The sequence below is a fragment of the Podarcis tiliguerta genome (genome assembly GCF_965153285.1).
Source record: "Podarcis tiliguerta genome assembly, chromosome: 1".
Taxonomy (NCBI): Eukaryota; Metazoa; Chordata; class Lepidosauria; order Squamata; family Lacertidae; genus Podarcis; species Podarcis tiliguerta.
Genome location: NC_139534.1, coordinates 58,421,473 through 58,444,104, shown reverse-complemented (window position 1 = coordinate 58,444,104; position 22,632 = coordinate 58,421,473). Strand labels below are relative to the sequence as shown.

Below are 22,632 nucleotides of genomic sequence, written 5' to 3'. Positions count from 1 at the left end.
AGAATAAGAATGACACAACCCTTTTAGAATATGACCTATTCAGAGCACAGGTGATAAGGTTGCATGACTGAACGCTCTCCCATATCAAAACTCCCCAGCACAGAGCAGACTCAGGCTAGACTCTCTCAGTGATGTCCATACAGTGATGTTGCAGGTTGCTGCTTACAGCAGTCATCTCTTTCATGGGACCAATGCCCTTAGTAGTGAAATTGGTGTTTTCTGTTTTAATGAAAGACTGATTGTATCTTGAATCAGAAAACGAATCAGGCAATGCTTAACATCCATAACCCAAGAGATTCATTATCCACATTGCCAAAGCTAATCCTTGAGATAATCTTTGAGCTGTCAGTACCTTCCCACATTTGAGGCACAGTACTGATAGGAGCCATTCCCTGGGCACTTTGCACAAGAGTCGGTTCAATTACCTTTTCAATTTCCCATGTTTCCATGGCGATGTCCCACCAGCTCACATTAGACCATGTTCAAATGTTAGTGTGTTTGTTTTGCAATTGCAGCAAAGAGCTCTGTGACATCTTAAGGACTAACACACAATTACTGCAGTATGAGTTTTTTGGTATAAGCAGCCTGCCTTATCACTTGCAACGGAAAACAATATGCTGTTGCCAAGAGACTCATTTGAGGAGACATTGGTTAGTCTTTAGGATACCATAATTCTGCTTGTTTTGTCCTCAAGAGATTTAACAATGTTAGTCTTCTAGAAACGGCGCTATCATTTTGTAGTGAGGCCATTTGTGTGACAAAAATATCAGATACAATTGAGGACTAAGGAACCATGAGTAAATCCCAGCAGCAGCAAGATATCTAGATATACTGAAGCAGTATGCCATGGGTTCAGACATTAGAAAGTATGCACTCATAGACACTGATTTGGATCCATTCCTTTGCAGGGAGGTGGGGAAAAAAAGTCAAGCTGCCAAATTACCTCAAATTATTTATTTGCTTTTCAAATATGCCCCAGTATGAACAACTGGGTTTTTGCTCTGACGCATTGTACAGCAGATGATAGCCTTGAAAGTGACAACAGAATGCTTCGAGTGTATGTCCACAGCAGCTTGTTTTTCCACACACTATGATCCAGAAAAACTAAACGGTTCTGCAATGCACACCTAATGTTCTAGTCTGGTTTGGGTGCCATCTGTGATGTTAGAAGCACTATTTTTGTTTGTGCTCCCAATAAGTCAGTTGGAGTGATTATGCACCTGGCGCATTTGTTGTTGTTTTTTACAGCAGTGCCCACAGCCCGAGACTAGATGCTCTTATGGGAAGGCTTGCCTCTTTTGGAAGTGGGATATGCAGAATAAACAGGTAGGGCAGGCAGCTTCAGCTGCGCAGCACCCTTTCTCGTGTGTTGAAATGGAGATAGTGTTAAGTGTGTAGTAGATATTTGGTGCTATTCAGTGCATATTACTGTAGCACTACACTAATATTGTCTTTGTGAGATCCTATTGCTACAACAATATGTAGCTTAAATTGTGTGTAAAGTACATCTTTGGATCAACGGAAATACGTATTACTTTAATGGGACATTCCCCCCCTCCCAGGCACACCCTTCTCAGGATTTAATTTGTTGTTGTTGACCTGAGGACAGGAACCCGCCTGATCACAGCTCTTTGCAAAAGATCAAAGATACAAAAAAGGGAAGGGAGTTGCCTTGAAAATACACCTGAAAAAGATGCTGAAGCTCCTTTTGTAACTTTAGCATCTTTTCTCATGTGTGTGTATCATTTAAAATTGCCAAAGAAAATGAGAGGTTATTGAACGTAAGAAATATCCCATGTAGCCATTTTTACAGTCAAAAACATACATGCACGTCTTATCCTAGGGTGTCTGTCCAGAAGAATATCTGAGTAGCAGTGCTGTCAGAGCAGGACTATGAGGCAGACATCCAGAGTCTCTACTCAACCCTCAATAGCTGTAGTGTTGACTTAGCACATACAGTGGTACCTCGGGTTAAGAACTTAATTCGTTCTGGAGGTCCGTTCTTAACCTGAAGCACTACTTTAGCTAATGGGGCCTCCTGCTGCCGCCACGCCACAATTTCTGTTCTCACCCTGAAGCAAAGTTCTTAACCCGAGGTACTATTTCTGGGTTAGCAGAGTCTGTAACCTGAAGCGTATGTAACCTGAAGCGTATGTAACCCGAGATACCACTGTATTAAAATTGCACCCATTACCACCAAGTGAAGGGGGGAGGAAATACCCACTTGCAGAAGATCATTAAATCCAGAGTTTAACGTTACAGAACTGTATTTTGGCAGTGCCCTACGCTGGCTTTGAACATGGCTGCCTATGTTAGGCAGCCAATTCAGAAATGTTTTCAAGAGTAACCCCAGCCATGACTACCAAAGTGTCTGGTTAGATTCTGTACACCTTGGCAAGAGAATCAGAACCAGCTGTGTGCACTATCTGGGCTTTGAGAACAAGAAAAGAATTCCTCCCTCACATGAAAGCTAGAGCCTTGGTAACTGCAGTTGGGCAGGAGGAGTCAAATGCATAAGGTGCTGTCAACAATGTGCATGTGCAGTGGGGAAAAGATTATGTACAAAGCTTACGAAAATACGTTACACGAGCACAGCTGCTGCTTTGACACAGCAGAAATGATGCACATAATACAGGAATGGTGTGATGATACACTTTACATTACAAAATCACCGACAATCCCCACCCCTTCCCAAAAGTCTGCCACTCTCCTAGAATTGAAGGATGGGTAGGAGGGAACAGGTGAGAATATCAAACATTTGAGGTACAAATGTAATTACAATCATCATAGCAGTATCTCTCTCAGTCCTGCAGTGTGAGCAGCTTTTAAAGAAAGACCAGTCTTTATTTATCCCAAAAGTAAATGTACCCTACAAGAAGTGTATCGTCAGAGAAAAGTCACAGGAAAGACAAGTTTGTGGTTTATGGCCAGCATGATCGTATTATGCTGATGGCAGATAAATTGGAATTTCATCCTATCCAAGTCTTGAAATACATCGTCTGGCCATGGTAGAGGGACTGGGTGAGGCAGGCCAAACCTATACAAGTTCAAGATGATAATGGACAGCGCAGGTAGTGTGGCCTGGAGCTAGAATGAGCAGGATCACCTGTTCTTCACTGCTGACACCTTGGGGTGCTCTTCAGCCAATTGCTTAATGGTTGGAGATGGCCAGGAGTGCTTTGCCACTGCTTCTCCTTGCAAGAAGGATGTCTTCATTTTTGTCCTGTTCAGGTTTCCCTTTGTCATCTCAAGGGTTGGTTATTGGAAATGGAAGATGCAAAGGGGGACACCTTTAGCGACTGCTCAAGCTTTGCAGTCTACTTTCTGAGAGTCAGGGGTTGCCAGGAGCACATTACACCAGGTCTCTACCAACCACACAGCATCTCTGTGTTTCACAAGCACAACTATTGTAAGCTGCCATGGAGGCCCAGGGCCAGGATGGCAGGAGAAAAATGTTAAAGATGAATAAATGCATTTCAACATGCTGGTTTTGACCTACCCCCTGCCCCCACATGAATTAGACCATATGTACATCCCCTGGCACCTAATCTGAATTCCAGTTTGGAAATTTGTTGAAGTGTCCCTGAGAAAGAAACCTGTTCAAATCATTAGACCCCATTTTTTTAAAAAAAACCTTTCCCCCCCTGGGGCAACCAGGGATTCCTCCCTTCCTCCTTGAAATTGGTGCCTTCCTGTTTATCCTTCCAATGTACCTTGATATCATATTTCAAATGCCACCCTAATCTTTGAGATCAGCTGGTTATAATTTCCGTAGCAAAATTTATGCAATAAGGGCATTAAGAGAGGTAATTATGGAGGGTCACCTTAAAATTCTCTCTTCTCTTTTCCCAGCAATTCCAAGCTTGAATATTTTTCAGGGATAGACATAATTAAGTTAGGATTAAAGAGGCAAGGGCATTTTTAAATTCTGGGATGGCCTATTTATTTTCTTAAGATTCTTTCAAACATCAGTTGCATTTGGTTTTAATCTGCTATTGCTTTCAACTGTTGTGATGCTCATGCTTGATCATTTCTGCAGCTTTCTTAATTGATTTCTGATTGTTTCATTCTGACGATGTCATCATTTTAATAAGCAAAGCATCATGGGATTCATAAGGATATAGGACTACCTTCCTAACATCACAGTTCTCCTTGGCACATAGCAAAGCTTCCACTTGAAAGGAACTTTTCACACTTTTCTTAAGAGTCCTTGGGACACCTGAGCTCAATGAATCCAGATGTCTCTCTTTTTTATGGTTCTGTCCAGTTGCTAAAGCCAGCCCTACTGTGGTATTTGGTTGCACAGAAGGCAAATTAAGCAGCTGTCTAGCTTTATCAAATGGGGTGGAGAATAATCTCCCTTCCAATCTATGTAAAACTTATTAACAACAGAATTGCTCAGGCCTTAGCAAAGTGATAAATGTTCACTCTTGATGGAGTTTGCCAAGGTTCAGGAGGCAGAAAAGGAAAGTGCTTTCTTGATAAACTCCAAATGTCAAATGGGCTTATGTTCAACATAAAGTTACCCTTTTAATATCAGCATTTCTGCTCTTTCATGGTTAAAGTTGAGCAGGCTTGACATCCTCAGACAATTGCTTAAAAAAAGAAAGAAAAAGAGTTAAAGCTTGAGTGGCCTCTAATGCTTTTCAGATCATTAGCGCTTGTGCTTTCCATTTTGCTTTATGAAGTGTGTATAGCTAAGCCAAGCAGCAAGTTCTTCAACAGCGAAAGAGCTCTAGATACAAAGCCACGTGCCTTTAAATTGGGTGGCAGAATGGCTTGGGAGAATGGAGTAGTGTTAGGGTACCCATTTTACTGATATTCCTTTCCTCAAAATTTTACTTAAATCACATATTCGCTTACTTTAAGCCAGCTCAATGACCGGTTTTCATGATACTTTGTCATTAAAAACAAAACGGTTTTGTTTTTTTCTTGATTTTTCCCTTTCCCAGCAACCCTGCATCCCCCTGAATGGCAAGCAAAGGGCCTGTTATCTATGGACCGCTTGGATTGACATGTGATCCATGTGCTCAAAACGGCATTGGAACAGCTGCTCTGGTGAGAAAGCATCTAAGTGATGCTGCTGCTATCACTGGGGGGTGGGGGGGACATCAGGATTAAACAGCATTACATGGTAGTCTAGATCATGCTTTGATGGTCATCTCTGACCATGCTGGACACTTTGTGGTTAATGCTACCAAGCCTATTGTAAGTTGCTTGGAGATCTATTCTGTAACAAGCAACAGACAAGTTTGAATGAATGATGCCACCAGGGCAACAAACAAACAAACCAGTGTAGCCTATGTTACTCTGAGGTCTAATTTATGGTAGCATGAGGTGCAAGAAGTAGGTTTGCTTTAGGCATCTGACAAAAGAAGCTAGGGACAGGGAACCTGGAGCCCTCCAAATGTTGCTGGACTGCAATTCCCGTCACCTATGATCGTGGACCATGCTGGTGGGGCTGCTGGGAGTTGGAGTCCCAATGATTTCTGGAGGGCCACAGGTTCCCTATTCCTGTAATAGGCTACAATAGTTGGTCTCCTGCTGCTCTTTGTAGCAATAGGCAAACATGACTACTCTTCTAGAATTGGAACCATGGATGGAGATGCATTTGACGATGGTTCCATGAAGTTATGATCTTAAGCTCATTTACGCTGGAAGTAATTTCAGTTCAGTTTCTCTGAATCGAACGGGATTTTCCTGCCAAAAAATGTGACAAATATAAAACTGTGATCTCAATCATGCCTATTTCAAAGCAAGATCTATTAAATTCAGTGGCTCTAACCTCCAAGTAGATGCATTTAAGATCTAAGTGGAGTCAAATGGATATAGATATAGATATACACACACACACACACACATATGTACACAAAGCTTTCCCCCTTGACCCTCGGGGCTGGAGGAAAGCCACATGGGACTCTTAATTCCTAGTAAAAAAACACAAATTTACTAAATGACTGGTTCTCCAAGCTGGTGATTTTAGAGTGATGGAGGCAAAAGGCCACCCTATTTGTCAGCAAGCTACTTCAGGGCAGTCCCTTGTACTTGAATGGCTTCCTCTCTTACGGGTTTCAGTTGTCTGAAGCTTTTCCAAGGCTTGTGTGGTTCCATTTGGCAACTGAACATTTTTCCCCCCTTTCCTGTTGCTGCAACTCCATTTTGTGAAGAATATTTGGAGAAAAAATAAGTTTTTGTTCCTAGCTATAATGAACTCCATTTGCCAACAGTATCTGCCTACTGATAAAGTTTAGGCACCAAGTTGGATTATTCACAGCAAGGTGCAAGCATGCCTTAGCTTCGCCGAAGTGGGTGCCACATGGACACAGGCTTCCTCAAGGTGGCCAACATCTGGTTCCAATGCGTGATGCCCATCCCACCTGCAGCTGGGCCTATGACAACATGGCCAATGTTTTCAGCTCTCCCGTCTTCGCAACACTCTGCGACAGTCACCCGAAGAGACAGTTCCTGCAAGGACACAAGCGGATATTAGCAAAATTCCATTGACCCAATTTTTACCACCATCAGATGTAGTTTGAGGAGTGGCTGTAGGTACCCTTGAAAAGCACTCTTAATTTTCCACTACTGATTATATATAGAATTCACATTCTGAATTCATGCCCTCATTCCATTCAGAAAAGTAACAATGCAGCACAATGAGATCTGGCAACAATGCAGAATTGCCCAACTGGATCTCAAAATCAACCCAGGGGCTGGAAGTATGCTGGGCCTGAAAAACTTGAGGGGGAAAGACAACACCTTGATTTTTGGTGCAGCGTCACTTAGGAGGACTCCAAAATGCTCCTTCCAATATCAGAACCACCATATGGGAATGCTTAGCCTCGTAGCCCTCCACTATGAGTTATTAAGGAATGCAACATTTCACTAGCCATCAGCAACAGCTAGTTTCTTTCCTGTTTGACAAGTAAGCCCCAAGGGCCTTTCAGGCACCTGTAAAATTTATGTGCAATGAAACATTACTTCTCTTTCCCTTACATATTAGTACAACTTCGAGAACCTTTGCCCTAACCCCCATGAATTAGCATCATCCTCAAGAAGGGACAGGAGAAGCCACAGCAGTCGGCCTTTGCTTGGTCGTTATGGTAACCCATCCTTTTTCTTGTCTCCTTTGAAGATGATTTCGTTAGATATGTTATATTAGCTCCCAGCACCGAAGCTTCTGAATGACTGAAAAGCAAATGAAATTATATATTCGGCCTTGCAGGTGATGCAATGATTGTGTTTACATCTCCCGTACTGGTTTTTCTTTCCCAGGGTTTAATTTGAAAGTCTCTGCCTTGAATGCCAAAAACCTTGTGGGCGGAATCTATCACCAATCAAGAAAAGCTTCTGAACGGAGAAAGATTCATTAAAATTATAGGTGTCAGCCGCAGTGAGGAAGAAATGAGTGCTACGTTCTTATTATGACTTAGCTGGATACTGTTGTCTACTAATGATTTTGTCTGGGTTAATCTGAAGGCCACCTTTGCTGCCCAGTAAAAGACAACATAGCATGTTAACAAGAACAAAGAAAATGCAGGACAATACATGACATGCTTAGTTAAGAGATTTCTCCATCACCAATACATGTTTGGTTTGTTTCCTCTGGACTAAACAAACAAATTAACCCTCACCATTCAGATCACCAGTGTTGGCAAAAGGGCAATGTCTAACCCTTGAAGAAGGCTCTTGCCCTGGGCATGCCAGTTTATATCCCGTTTAATTAGGATGTCCTCAGCCACAGCCAGCCCTTCATCACTTGGGTGAGCTTCTAAGATGAACAGAGCTAACATAAGTTGACGATGAAGAGAATCTCTCTCTGTACTGTTTTCCTAGGAGTATCTGCATCACCTAAGGCTTTGTCATTAACATTTGTGAATGGTACCATTTGAAGCAGGTTTGTATTTTCAGGAGCATGGATTGTGAAGGGAAGGAGCTTTAACCCTTTGCCCCAGCTATGGGCCCAGTTGGAATTGCCCTCTCCCCCACCATGCCTGCTATTCACAGAGGATTCCTATGACTGTGAGTGGTGAGAGGTTCCAGGAGCAAAACTGCCAGGTTTAGGTTCTTTTGGATGAGAGTGCCCTGGAGACTTCAAAAGTTTGCTTTATTTATAAGTGGAGCATAGCCATTGGAGCGGGTGGCCATCATATTGTGGGAAGGAATTCCACAGTGTAACTACATGTTGTGTGAAGAAGCACCTTCTTTGTCCATCCACTTTTAATGGCTGGCAAAAAATCTGGATTCGACCAGTGACATGTGTGCACACAAGTGGACCGGCATGAGACAAAGCAGATGGAGTCATTATGGGCACAGCTGTCACACACCAAAATGACTTGTGAACTGGGCTTGAGATGAAATTGCTTCTAGCCTTTTCCAGTAGGCAGACCTTCACAGTAAGATTCTAGGGTTAACCAAGGAATAGTTGGACTGAATTTTATGAGCCCTTTAACATTTTTTGGTGTATTTCATACCTGGGCAGGCTGATCCTATGAACTGGTAGGAGAGGGTAAGTTTCCCCTGGGTGCTCTTGGTGTGAACTGTATGCCTGACGCTACAGACTGTGCTCTTAGCAATGCAGTAGCTCAATGGATGGTGCTGTAATCGTCCCTGTGAACCTGGAGGCTCTTACCTGTAGAACAATTGCTGGCACTGAAAAAATCATGGCTTCATTAAACACTGGGTTTGTGTCATCTCTCTTTGTCGCAGTCTTCTTCTTACTGATCTTTCTCCCGTCTTGCAGCAAGTACACTTTGACAAAAGGATCTGATAGGATGGCAAGAAGAGGATGGTTTTTACTGGGTCCCCGGGGGAAATTGTTTCTTGTATGCAGACTTAACCTCTGAAAAGATGTAGTATCTGAAGCTGGTGCTACTTTTAGTAAAACGCACCGCTATATTATTTAACAGCAGGTGTTTGTACAGGCAAGACCTTCATATATGAGACTTAACTTTTGTTTAGCTTAGTTTAGTTTTAAAGGGCTATAATCCACTCACAACATTTTGGAGAGCAAGGTAATATCCACAGGAAAAACATACAAGTTAGAAGGACTGGTCATGTGCTCTTCACTTTTGATAACCAAGAGAAATCCACTTAATTAAAACTGGAAGCTAATTGATCACTTCTGAGGCTCTTCAAAGAGAATCACCCCCTACAGATATTCAGCTTCTGCTGATGGTTATTCAAGAAGCCCAAATAGGATGCCTAAGAGGGAGACATTGTGGAACAGTTGATTACTACCCTGCTGAGGCAACTCAGAAGTTTTAAAATATTAGATGAAATTTGTTTTCAGTGGGTCTGCCCTGGATGCTATGATGAAGCCAGCTTAAAGGTGAGTATGTCTGAGTCTGTGCACCTTAAGGTGCCTTACTTTCCCCTCTGAGTGGCATAACCTCACCACATGCAGCTGAAACTATAGGGCAGGCCCTCTAGAATCGCAGATTGGCACCAAGACAGATTTGATTCCCAGCTCATCTCCTCCTAACAACTAACCACTAAGAACAAGGAATGCCCAGAGCTTGACAGCAGTCTCTAGGAGAGCACTAAAGAAGACACTGAGGTCCAAACTAAATGCCATGGGGGAGACAATGCATAATGAATGCATTTGTGTCTCTCTCTCTCTCTACGTTTCTTTCAATTGGCCCAATTGTAAGGAACAATTGGGACTGTGACCACAGGGTAGGCTAACCATTTCTCCCCACACTATTTTCACAATAAAAATTGTGATCACAGGCACGACTAATTTACCCACTGTGGAGTAAGGCAACATCTTCACACTCTATCCAGTCACAGCTGCAGGGCAGGGCGGAGGAGCTTTGCAAAACTGTTTACTGACCTGCAGTCGTTTTCCCATTGGTCCACACAAGATTCTTGGCCTTAACCACAACTACTGTCAACCGCTCTGCCGTTGGGAGATAGCTAAGAGAAAGCAGAATTTCACCCACTGAATCAGTTGCCTGCAGGGAATAAGAAGGAGACAGGTGACTGCTCATTAAATGGCCTTATAACAAAATGAATGGTAGAGATTACTACTCTAGCTCAAGGCAGTGGGGAACATTAGAAAGCAACTGAGCTATATAAAAAGGTAGCATTTGAGGGCAAATGCCCTCAACATTTGAGGGCCAATTCAGTCAATTTCGATGGTTGCCAAGGGCACCGCTATCCGAAGGGGCTGAATATCCTTGCCCCATATCCTTGCCCCACCCATTCTCCAGAACCCTACTGCCCTCTGCCCTGCTACAATAAGCTACCTTGTTCATGTCCTGTAGATAAAGCCATGCATTGAAGGGCCTGATGGAGAGATCCAAGTCTGACAACTTCAGCTCAGCGACTCCAGTGCTGATGTTCCTTTCGTCTTCATCTATGCCAAAGATGGAAAACCTCAAGCTGTTTTCTTCGAGTGCAGAAGGGTCCAAGGGGATTGAAAACCTCTCATCAAAGAAGACTGAGTAGGCAGTCCTTTGGATCTGCACAGATAAAAAGGAAGCACAGGAGAGGGTTGAAATGCCAGGTGAGGAAAAAACACAGGAACATAGGAAGCTGCTATATGTGCAGACGGGAATGGCACAGGGATATCAGTTGACAGAAGGCCAGCAAAATACATTCTTGAGAAAACTTCTGCTCCTGGAAACACAGAGGCTGTGCACACACTATACCTTCAAAGGATATTCAAAGCACATTCTTTCCCTCCAAGAATACTGTTAAGAACTGCTGGGAATTGTAACTCCATGGGGGGTAAACTATAGTGCCGAGAAGTGTGTACACAGCCTAACACACTTTCAACAGATCAGCATCTCTGAAGATTCGCAGTTTCAAAGCCCAGCAAATGGAAAGGGACACTGGAACGACACATTCAAACACCACACATATATCATAATATCACAAATGGATGGATTTGGTAACTGGTGCAGAATCAACAATCAAGTTTTTCAGTTTTCTTTTCCCTTCCCCCTCATTTTTCACCTTTATGGCAGTGAAATTTCTAAAGCGAGAGGGTAGCTGAATAGGATTTCCACTCCACTCCACATCTAGGTGAAGCAGAATGAATGTACAAAATAAAAGCAACTGTTTTCTTTTTCTTCCACTTCCGTCCTCATTTTATCCTCACAATAACCTCACGACTTGGACCTTTGCAAATGCAGTGAGATTTATGGTTCAGCAGATATTTAAACTCAGGTTTCCCTTGGGTCTCCTCTAACCACTATACCACATAGTCTCTATGTGCAAATGTGCTTAATTTATTCTAGTTGCAAGATTTGGATCTTTCCCCCAGCTCTGTTCTAGAAATACAGGCATTAATGTAACTTATCTGAGAAGACAAACAAGAAGTTATTTGGGTGCCAGTGTCAATCTGTGCTACCTAAGGACCTGTGCCCTTCAACTATTTGCCTAGGATACACTTCCTCTGTTTCTGCCTCTTGGGATGTCCCACATGCTCTTGATCTGCACTGATGACTTTCCAACTACGTATTGATCTTCTTCAGGTTCCATGCTGTCAGGTCTCCTTTTATACATATCACCTGCTGCTGCCATCTGAGCACCACTGCTGTCTTGTTCTCTCAGGGACACCTTCCACACACTCAGGTAGAAGGGAACTCCCAAGCAGCCGGCTCGCTCCATGTGCAAAATCCATAACATTGGTTTCTGTCGGTGATTCCTCTCTGAGTAATGTGTTTCGTGCACTTTGCTGATTAGAGCATTTTCCTTGTGCCCACTTTCCAGAGCATTTGCACTGCACGATTCATGATTTAGCTGCTTAAGCAATAATACAGTTTCTGAAATACGGAATCTTGTGCCCAGAATGGCTCCCTAAGGCACAGCCAATCATTACATGCAGGCGGACATACATTGTCATAACGTAGACACTGGCCAGGAGATGCTGGCTGGGTTAACTTACTTCAGAGGGATGGCCTCAAACCTCTCAGCCACATTGGCCATGTTTGTGTGGTTTAAATGTGAATAAACAGACAGCTGGTCCCTGCTGCTTTAAAGTCCCCACTTCGCTCTTAGCTGCTACCCTGGGAGCAACAAACAGCAAGGTTTGGCTTTACTGTCTGAACTGAGGCACACATTTTGTTTCTCCTCAAACAAACCGCAAACCTCTGTTCAGAGCCCATGAAAAGCTAATAATAATTTATAATTTGTACCCTGCCCATCCAGCTGGGCCTCCCCAGCTAAACCCTGTCGTCGTCGTTCCTGGAGGTGGCAAAGTCAGGAGATGGGAAGATGGCACCTTCTTCATGCAGAAATCCCCTCTTCAACGCAACCATTAAGAGTGCAGGAGCCTTGCCCCCTTTCTCACGGGGGCCTTGCAACTTGAAGACATCCAATGCAAAATTGGAATGGGTCAGGTTTTCTCATGTTCTGAGTGCCTCTCCATGATCTGACCCTCTCCCCCTCACAAGATGCTGGTTATACTGTCCCAAAATGGTGGGGGGCAGGGGGGGAATGCCTTAGATAGTGGATAAAAGTAACACAGCCCTCACTTCCTGTTTCCACTTGAAACCTGCCATTTGGGGTTGAAGGACATTATACAGAAAGGGAGAGTTCTCTGTGGGCAATGCCAGATTTTCCTAGTATGAATTGCCACCAAAAGAGTTATGATTAGTTGGAAACAGAACAAGCCAAACAAAAACGATACTGCTGTGTACACCCGAGACCTTTAAAATACATTTGAAGCACAATTATTTTCCTCAAAGTATTATGGGCAGTTTGCGCCCCCCCCAACAAAATTACAATCCCCAGCAATCCTTTAAAGGCTTGGTGCATACAGGGAGAGGAGGACCCTGTGGAAAACCTTCCTATAAAGAAATCTTGCACCCTGTTTGTAGTAACCGATAGCCCTTACTTCTCTACATGACTTCAGACTCAAGAGACAAAGCAGTAAGAAGGCATTTGCTGCTTACACAAAGAGGCGGCACGTTTTGTGGTCTTGCGGAAATGAAAATGGCTGTTGCCCTCTCCCCACCCCCATCCCAAGCAGCCAGCTCATGCAAGTTTCTCCACACAATCGTGCCCCCAAAGAGAATAGCATCTGCATAAAAAGGCAGGCAGCACTTGCTTGTGTGAGCCAGCCGTTTTAAGATACATAAAGACAGGATCTCTGGATTTCATCTCACCCAGGGATTTATTTGGGGCTCTTGGACTTTCTTTTTCCAGGCTGCATCCCAAATGACTTTTTAGTGCACATGAGCAGAGAACAGGAAACGAGCAATGAAAGGATAATCTGCATGCCTGGGGAAAGACATGGAAGCTTTGAGATGGCTTAAGGGTGGTGGTGATGGAGCTTGCCCTAGAAGCACATTTTTCTGGGAAATGACCACATCATGTTTTCATGTGTCTTAGGACAGAGGAAGGAAGGTGCAAGGAGAAGCAGAAGCCTCTCTCTAGGCTGGCCAGGAACAAGAGCTACCTTCCATCTTCAATGTTTCTGCCTAAGGGGAGTTTCTGTGGGCGCCACTTACAATCTCTGGGAGCTTGGCCAGTGTGAGAAGAGCTGTGCCAGATGAACTGATTAGTAGCTATGTGGATGAAGGACAAAGGGCAGGAACACAGACATCCCCACTGCTTCACACATTCAGAACAGTGCCTCCTCCATATTTGCACTGAGAGTTGGAACTCCCTCCCAGGGGAAAGCTATTCCACCCCATCTGTCAGCCTTCCAGGAAAAAGGCTGTGCTGTTCCCAAGGGCATTCAAAATCCTCTTGAGTTTAAAGGGATCCCCCTTCCTGACTGCTCTCTTTTCTTTCTTATGGCTTTTGGTTTTTGTTTACTGCCACTGCCTAATTGATTAATTAGTTGCTGGTTGGCTGCTTCTTGTGCTTCAGTTTGTATTAATAGGTATTTTGTGTTTAAATACTGTCAGCTGCCTTGAATATCGTTTTGCTTCAAAAAAGGAAAGACAGGATATATGCATTTTAAAATAAAGTAAGAAAAATATTTGTGTGTGTGTGAGAGAGAGAGAGATCTGTTATCAGATCCCTCACTTCTTTTCCTTTGCTTAAAGAAAAAGCTATGGGGAGAGGCTGACTTGGATTGTGTCCACAGCTCTAGGGAAGGGGGTTAACCCCTTTCCCCCTGCATCATTTCCCCTATTTGAATCACCCCTTTCCAACTGCTGCAGAGAAGGGAAAGACAGGGACATAAATGTGACAGATTAAACCTAACAAGCAAATGATGCCTATTTGCATTCCACTAGTGTTAAGACTTAACCACTGCATATATTAACAGGCCTGGGGAAGCAACATAGCTCAAGGTCACTTGACAGCCGAGCCCATTTTTCATCTGGGATAGCACCACCCCCTCACATAATTTGGTAAGGGACTATGCACATGCCTAAAGGCACCCTTTGTTATTAGTTTTTCTGCTCTGGTGCTTAACCCTGGCTCAGAGCCAGCATGGAATAAAGCTCAGAGTGTCAAGACTAAGGCTGTGGATTCAAATCTGTGCTCAGGCATGAAGTCGGCTGGGTGGTCTAGGGCCAATTACTGTCTCTCAGAGAGGAGTTGTGAAGATCAGCTCAAGGGAGGGAAGATGGGAATTAAATGCTGCAAAGTAAGTGCTTTAATCAGAATCAGGACCAAGCACTGGACGCTGAGCAAATCACACCCACCCACCCGCCGCCCCCTCGGGCTTGTATTTTGATCACCAGTAGGAAAAGAACATTTAACTCCTAATCCTCACTTCACACTGCAATTAACAAAGGAGACACATCATACTGAGGGAAGATTTCAGATACAAATTAGAAGATTTCCCCCCCCCCCCGCCTCTGAGAATGTAAATTTACAAAGTGAACCCCTCCTCCTCCTCCTCGCCCGCTTCTGTCTCCCATTCTGAGGGTGCGTGGGAGGTTTGCTAAATAAATGATCAACCATGCAGCACAAAGTCAAAGAGGCAGACGCTTTGGTATTTGAAAGGAAATACTGTAAACAATGTCCATTCATAAGAGAATCTTCCTTCCTTCCCAACCACCCACCTACCCCTTCCCCCATTTTCTCCCACCCCCCACTGATGAACTTATCAATGCTGGGCTGCTCATTGCATCAGCTTCCACCTCACTGAAGCAAGAGCTGCAATTTCAGTCAAAAATCTACAGGGGGGAAAGACATTTTCTGCAGCTATTTTCTACAGTAGGGCCACCAGCGTGACAAGAATGCATGCTAGAAACAGCGACCCCTTTTGTACTGCCATGCTCCAAGCCTTGTGATTTGGAAGCAATCAAGGACAAAATCTTCTTCTAATCGACACCAGCATCCCCAAGTTCACCTCCCTCCAGGTGTTGTTGGACTATGGCCCCTCATCAGACCCAGCCAGCATGGCCAACGGTCAAAGATGATGGGGACAGCAGTTCAAAAAAATTGGAGGGCACCAAGTGCAGGAAGTCTGGTCTACAAATATGTGGCCATTGCTCCACCAGTGCCAGATATGGAACCTACACTGCTTTCTTCCCTTCCAGGGTCTGTTCTGAGGGCTCACTTGACCCGCCACCAGAGCTAATTTGGGGGTGGGCAGGGAGAAGAGAGGGGAAAGGGCCTGTTGCACTAGTGGAAGTCATTGCATGGGCTTCCGTGAGTAGGGCTAGTTAGCTGAACCCTGCCCTCAGGCTATTGTGACCACTCTCCACCATCCTGTTCCTTGGAAGTCCCTGTATTTCATCCTTATGTACTGCAAAATAAAAATATTCCATGCTGCTCTTAAATATGCTGCCCAAACTCTCTTTAATAACTAATAAAGATATGGGTGTGCTGTCTTGTCTCCTACTTCTTGGGTCACCCTACTTTCCATGCTGCATTTTCATCCCACATTTAGTGTACAATCATAAATGTCAGAAGCAGGGAAAAGATGTCATGATTCGATGAAGAACCTTCAAAGCTTCCTAGATGAAGCATGTGCCCATCCATGCAAAACAGGTGCTCACCTACAGCCTCTTCAAACCTTGGGAATGGCAAAGCAGTCACCAATTTCCTGTATTTGCCTTCAATTTTCCTCAGATGCCATTGTTCCTGCACACTCGTGACATTTTGCCCTCCCTGGTGCTTTTTCTCAACCTTAAGAACACCCGAAGGACCAGGATTTGCACATCAGGTTGCCCTCATTCTCCATCCTTTCTAGATCTTATTTGATTCTTCACCTTGCTCGGTAGTACATTACTAGTCATCTTTCTAGGCAAACCTGCTGCTTGGGAAAGGATTGCAACACATTTGTGGAGCCAGCCATTGCCACAGAGAAGCTAGCTATTGTTAGCTTTTAGAAGCAGAGTCACTTCACTTATGGGTGTTTCAGTCATCAATATTGCCATCATATTTGTATTAAAAAGCACAAATTCTGCTGCAGGCTTAAAACCTAACCAATTCTCCTCCCACCTGCTAAAAAACAAGCAACAAAATACCACAGATAAACAAAAAACAAACAAAACACCTTATAACATGCAAACTCTGCCCCCGCCCCCCAGTCAATTAGGAATAGAGAAAGGTTTCAAGCAAAAGAGTATGCAGAGTTCTGATGATATCAGCTCAGAATAAGTTTTCATGGTTTTCCACATGCTAAAACAGAGGGAGAGGTACAGACAGCCTGATGCAATGAGTTCCAGGGAAAGGGGACAGCAAGAGAGAAGGGAAGGAAGGAGGCGGAAAACAAAATAATTAATCCAATCCATAGACTGATGGGCACAACTAAGATGACAAGAATACAAGTAAAGAAGAAGAGAAGGATAAGGCAGAAGAACAAAGAGCCCTTTGAACAAAAAGAAGTAAAAGCGGATCTGGCAAGCAAACAGGAGTCCTGGAGAGTGTGTAACAATGTGGAAACGGGAAGAAAATGAAGTACAGAGAAAGCCAACCAGGCAGAAGAACTGAGATCAGATGAGGACTGGCTGAGGTGGTCCAGAAAGAATAAATGAGTGATCCAGTGACACTGCAGTAGAACTCAATACCCACAAAATGTCTTTTAAATAGAGAGAGAGAGATAGGTAGATAGATAGATAGATAGATAGAGCGAGCAGTATTTGAAAAGTGAAAATGGCCAGTTGAAAAAGGAACTTTGGACTGTGGAAGGTGGACTACTCCAACTGGATTACAGAGAAGCACAGAAATTGCATTATAGCCCTGGACCAAGCTGGACAAGAAAAAAAACAAGTTTGAACCACTTATGAAATATGTGGAATCAGGACTCGATGTAATAAGCCAGATTTCCGGCATACAGTGGTACCTCGGGTTAAGAACTTAATTCGTTCTGGAGGTCCGTTCTCAACCTGAAACTGTTCTTAACCTGTAGCACCACTTTAGCTAATGGGAACTCCTGCTGCCGCTGCGCCGCCGCTGCACAATTTCTGTTCTCATCCTGAAGCAAAGTTCTTAACCCGAGGTATTATTTCTGGGTTAGCGGAGTCTGTAACCTGAAGCGTATGTAACCCGAGGTACCACTGCATTGTTATTTGCTGTGAACGAGCTCGTGCACATTGCCCAATCATTCCTCCCCGGTGTAACTGGTAAAAAGGAGCTGCAACTAAGGCTGGCTTCCCATTATATTAAACCAGGGGTTAGTGGTTTGTTGTTCCTCAGTAAGCCAGCAACAAGCCATGACTTTGGTTGCTGGCTTGTGCTCATGGCTCATCAGGGAGCAAGACACCACAAACCCTGGTTGGGATTGTAATGGGAAGCCAAGCTTCACTGTGGCTTCCAGGTCTGTTTATCCTGCTCGAACCAAGAGAGGACCAAATTGGGAGTGGTCAGACATCACTGCTTGTTCACAATAAATCACAGCAAGCCAGGAAGTGGGCGTCACGCATGAATGCAGCCTGTGTGTCTTCTGTGGAAGAAAGGACATGGCTAGGCAGGACACTTTACCAGCCAAGAGTTCTGATATGGCAGGCGTGCTCAACAACTTTGACCTGAAGCCCCCAAAAGGGGGTAGATCGCTGCCAGTTTTTAACTCTGTGAGTAGATCGCAATCTCTTGAAGGCTGGCCACCTTTGTGATATGGCATATGAGTGATCCCTTCTAAGGCTGAAAATCATTACAAAATCTTTCTACTTGCACAGCCTGGTGTAAGAGGCTCTTGTTTTAAAATCACTGCAGACAAAGTACAGACAGTTCCCACTGAAATCTCTATGGGTTTTAGTGATTGGTGTTATGTCGCACTGAAACACAATTTTTTCTGTTATACCTTCCTGGGTCTGTGAAGCATGATGCAGCAGCACCAGAAAATGGCATTCTCAACTCCCTGTCTGGGCCTAGCACTGTCACTCCCCGCAGTTACATCAGATTTCCCTGGCTGGCTTCTAATTTTCTCAGCTAATTAGGCAAATGGAAGAGCTTTTCATCAGCTGTGTTGTCCTTATATCACTTCACTGCTGAGTCTGCCCTGGTCAGCAGCAAATAGATGAACAAGCTCAGCAACATGAAAAGGCAAGAGACAGGTTTCCATGTGCGGGATAAGATAATATAACCTATATCCTCCTAATTACCATGTTGCATGGGGGTCTGCAGCTTGACTTTAAAGAAACTGAACCTGTTTGTTGACTGAAATAGGGGGAGCGGAATAAGGAATGTTCCACCCAGTTCCACCAGTCACAACAAAGGACACTTTGTCAGTATCTCATCATACATGCTAGTTTTCTTATTTGATATCTCAAGATGTTGCATCTTTGCAAAAGTGTTAATAATGCAATTGTCAAGAAGATCCTGATTTATATAAGGCTGGTACACTGCTTATCATGGAATATTTCACTGATCATGGCTAGAATTCCAGAGGCGCCTAAGGGTGCAATCCAGATCTACATAACGTTAAGAGTGAACCTACTCTAGAAGCATCCCCACCATGTTTTGGACAGACATGTGGTCTTCTCTCCTGGGGAAAACCCTTCTTGTTGCATCTTTGCACAACCAGTGACATCACTTATTTATTTGTTCCTGCCCAAAGTGCTTTTTCAACATTTCAAAGAAATGATTCCACTTGTTTGCTTTAAAAGAAGGGGCAAATGTACAATTAATTGAAAATGGGGCTTTAAAATTAAAAAGTAGCTAGGCCACCTATATGAAGCATTAGGGCGAGGAACAAAACAGGAGGCAATTATGTGAGAAAAACCTACAGCAGCTCTTGATTTGTATGCTATTCTATGATTGCCTGTAGGCTCAAGGCATCCCTAGTTTTATCCTCTGGGAAGAACAAGGATGATTGGCTGCATGTATGTACAGGACTAGACAGACATTCATCCATTCAACTTGTCTTGTCCTTTACGGTCATCAAGTCCTCAGTGCCTGATATTTTCTAAGGATCCCAACGCTCAGAGACATTGATAATTATCACAATGAATGTGCAGAATCTGCCATTTGCAGACTCTTGTGAAGTTAAGCACAGCCACCATGTTGTCCACAAGGGAACAGTGAAACTGAGAGGTTTATGACAGCCCTGTATTTAAGCACTCACCTGGTACTCATTGGAGACAATGAATGGTATACAGATGAGTGAGCAGAATGGGGGGGGGCAGGAAGATAGGGGACAAAGTGTGCCTACCATAGGAACGGAGAAGGCCATTGAAAGAGGGTTGGAACTCTCTATTCCTCCTCTGCTAGCCCCAGATGACTAGTAAACAGTTCTGCAGGCTGGTAACTTCAGTTCACAGATTTACAAGGCTGGCTTATGCCAAGAATTCAAGAATGCAAGATAAATGAATGTACTGGTGCTGCCGGATAAAGTGAAACCAGTCTTCAGGCTTGTAAACAGCCACATACCTGGTCTCCTGTGGCAAGCACGAATCTCCTCCAGGAAACCAAGCAGGAAAGCTTGACAAAACGTGGTCCTTTTCTCTAAAATTACATGTGGGCAGACAGGCGTCTGTGGGCTTGTTTCAAGTTTGCCAGTCTCCTGCCTCTTGATAGTACTTCTTCACACGCTTCTGACATTTGCTGGCTGAGTGAGGGCAGACTGTCTGCCACTCTGTCTGGGAACAGCTCCTGACCACTTTGGCATTCTCTCTCCCACCTAATTTTTGCTTGGACACTGTGTGATCGAGAAATTGTCTTCCTGCTGTTTCCCAGGCCCCTTTCTGCCAAGGAGCACCTCCCTAATGAAGCCTTTGGGGCTTGAGCTGCTCTGCCTGATACGCTGCTGAGTTTCTTCCATCCTCCTCCCTCTAGCATCTCTGGCTGCCTGGCACAAGCCCCTCTGGTACTTGGGAAAGACAGAATTAGCCCAGAGAACACAGCAAGCGAAGCAAGCATTAAATTTTCATCGTTTCTCAGTAGTAGGGCAGATTGAGGAGGGAGGATGTTTGCTGTGTGTGCCCAGCTTAGCTGTCACAAGGCACCAGGGCAAGAAGAGCAAACTCACTCTCAGCTGCCCAAACTGAGCCAGAAGCTTTTCAAAGGGCAAGAACAAAATAACTAAACAGGTTCTGCTCCTCGTGGGAAAAACAACACCTCATCTGAGAGCAAATTCTATTGAAAATCAATGGCACTTGCTTCAAAGTAAATATGTTTAGAGCTGGGTCACTAGCTACAGACTCGTATAACTGCATGTCTGCACCATCCATCTGCAACGAGACAGTGCAGTGCTATAAACATGCCCAGAATCCCTCACAAATTAGCCCCTGGAAGATGACACCATAAATTAATAATCCCTTCAGTTCTGGTAGGGGATGAGAAGACTTGTTTTTTTTAACATAAGAAAAAGCTTGCCTGGCAGGTTACCCTTGCAGACTTTCCCTCTTCTACACAACTATAAAAGGAAGAGAAGCCTCCTTTTCTACCACCCTAATCAGAAATGGCAGCCTCCAAATGGAACCAACATACAGTGGTACCTCGGGTTAAGTACTTAATTAGTTCTGGAGGTCCGTTCTTAACCTGAAACTGTTCTTAACCTGAAGCACCACTTTAGCTAATGGGGGCCTCCTGCTGCTGCCGCAGCACGATTTCTGTTCTCATCTTAAAGCAAAGTTCTTAACTTGAGGTACTTATTTCTGGGTTAGCAGAGTCTGTAACCTGAAGCATCTGTAACCCAAAGTACCACTGTATTACACGAGAATTGTAAAACTTTCCATTTTGGGCTGACATTCAACAGCCATAGCTAAGCAGGTGGGAGGCAATTTTCATCTGCAGGGGATACCTTTATTTTTTTTAAAATGAATCATTGGTGTCCTCTGCCCTGAGCCCTTGAGAAGGAGAAGGCTAGAAATAAAAACAAATTGAGAAGCCAAGGCCAAGTTCCCAGTCCACATTGAGCCCCAGGACTCAGTCTGTCACAAATTGAAGCAGGAAAATGCCCTAACAGCTCCAAATAGTTGCTCAAGAAGACCCTAACTTCAAAGGGTAGTGTGTCCACCAAGCCTCCACAATGCCCCACTTGGTTGAGTGTATACTAAGATCACAATCACCACTTCCTTCTTCATTCATTGAGGTATATGCATGGTTTTCAAAGATGTATCAAGTAACCACACTACCCTTGTGGGCAGCATGATCTAGAATCAATCTAAATTGAAAACAGCAGGCTGAAAACAAGTATGAATGATTCAGAGTTGAGAAAAACTACACATTTTGTGTTACAAATGGATTAGTGTGCATACAGCCTACCTTCTCTCATCTATCTTTGTAGGCTTCTGGAACCTGAAAATGCCAATTCATTCCTACGAAATGTCCCTTTTCACACCTATCACTTTATGTGAATATTTTTAAAATAAATGCTCTTCAATCATACTTTTGATGTTCTCAATGGTAACGTCTTCTGGTCTTGTTTTATTCCCACCTTCGTTCTAATACACACACACCCCTTCTCCAATTCCTAATAAATTAAGCACCCTTCTTCTCTATAACATTGTTTTGTTTCCTCCATTAGGGCATTTTATACTCAAGAAACTCTCTCAGCAGCATCTTAATGCTGGAGCTTTTTGGCAGAGTCTCAAGCAGCCCTGGGCAGTTAATTACCTGAATAATGTAACATAACTTCTGTGAAGAAGGCACTCTCAAGCAGGCAACTGGAAACTGGCACGTAGCTAGTACAACTTGGTGTTTCCCAAACAGTTGTTAGGAAATCACCACCACCTTCAACACACAGATTAAATCTGGGGCTGTACCGCTCTCTAACATATCCAAAAGTTGTGCATCTATTTTCTCAATCAGCTCTCACACCAATGGCACACTTTGCCCAGTCAATCAAGGCTCAGGGTGGGACTGTGCTTTCTGGTCAACAATGACCCTTCTAGAATTCCCTCAGGCCTTTCAGTTATAGAATGGATCATATCAAGGAATCCAGGGGTGCATTTACTCCGGACACAGAGTAATGGGTACCTCCACCACGATGGGTTAACTCAGAGCTTTCCAAACTTTACATGTTGGTGACACACTTTTTAGACATGCATCATTTTGTGACACAGTAATTCAGTTTTACTAGCAAACCGGAGGTTAAACTAACCCCTTTCCAGCCCTGGGAGCAGGTTGTGTTTGTGTGACGCACCTACACACTGCAGCCGACACACTAACGTGTTGCGCAATACACAATTTGGAAAACTCTGGGTTAGCTTTTCCTAAGCCTTGGATTCATACCACATCTGGCTGATTAACATTCTATGGCCTCTGTGTTTGTTGGGAGGAGAGTTTTTGTTTTATTATGTATTTTGTGTTCTCATTTTGCATTTTTATGTT

General features: G+C 43.9%; 1 protein-coding gene and 1 long non-coding RNA gene across 2 annotated transcripts in view; one reads left to right on the top strand and one right to left on the bottom strand.

The window, feature by feature from the left end:
• Positions 1–939: 939 nt before the first annotated feature.
• Positions 940–22,632, bottom strand: part of SYT12 (synaptotagmin 12) — a 52,477-nt gene continuing 30,784 nt past the window's right edge. The window contains exons 6-9 of the mRNA XM_083417935.1: positions 10,248–10,463; positions 9,833–9,953; positions 8,630–8,763; positions 940–6,465 (exon numbers count right to left, since the gene is read on the bottom strand). Coding sequence (XP_083274061.1) covers positions 6,292–6,465; positions 8,630–8,763; positions 9,833–9,953; positions 10,248–10,463 — 645 coding nt within the window. The 3' untranslated portion in view covers positions 940–6,291. The remainder of the gene's footprint in view (positions 6,466–8,629; positions 8,764–9,832; positions 9,954–10,247; positions 10,464–22,632) is intronic.
• LOC310666781 lies at positions 6,472–8,690 on the top strand. Its single transcript, XR_014506032.1, has 2 exons — positions 6,472–7,100; positions 7,273–8,690. It is a non-coding gene; the product is annotated as an uncharacterized lncRNA (long non-coding RNA).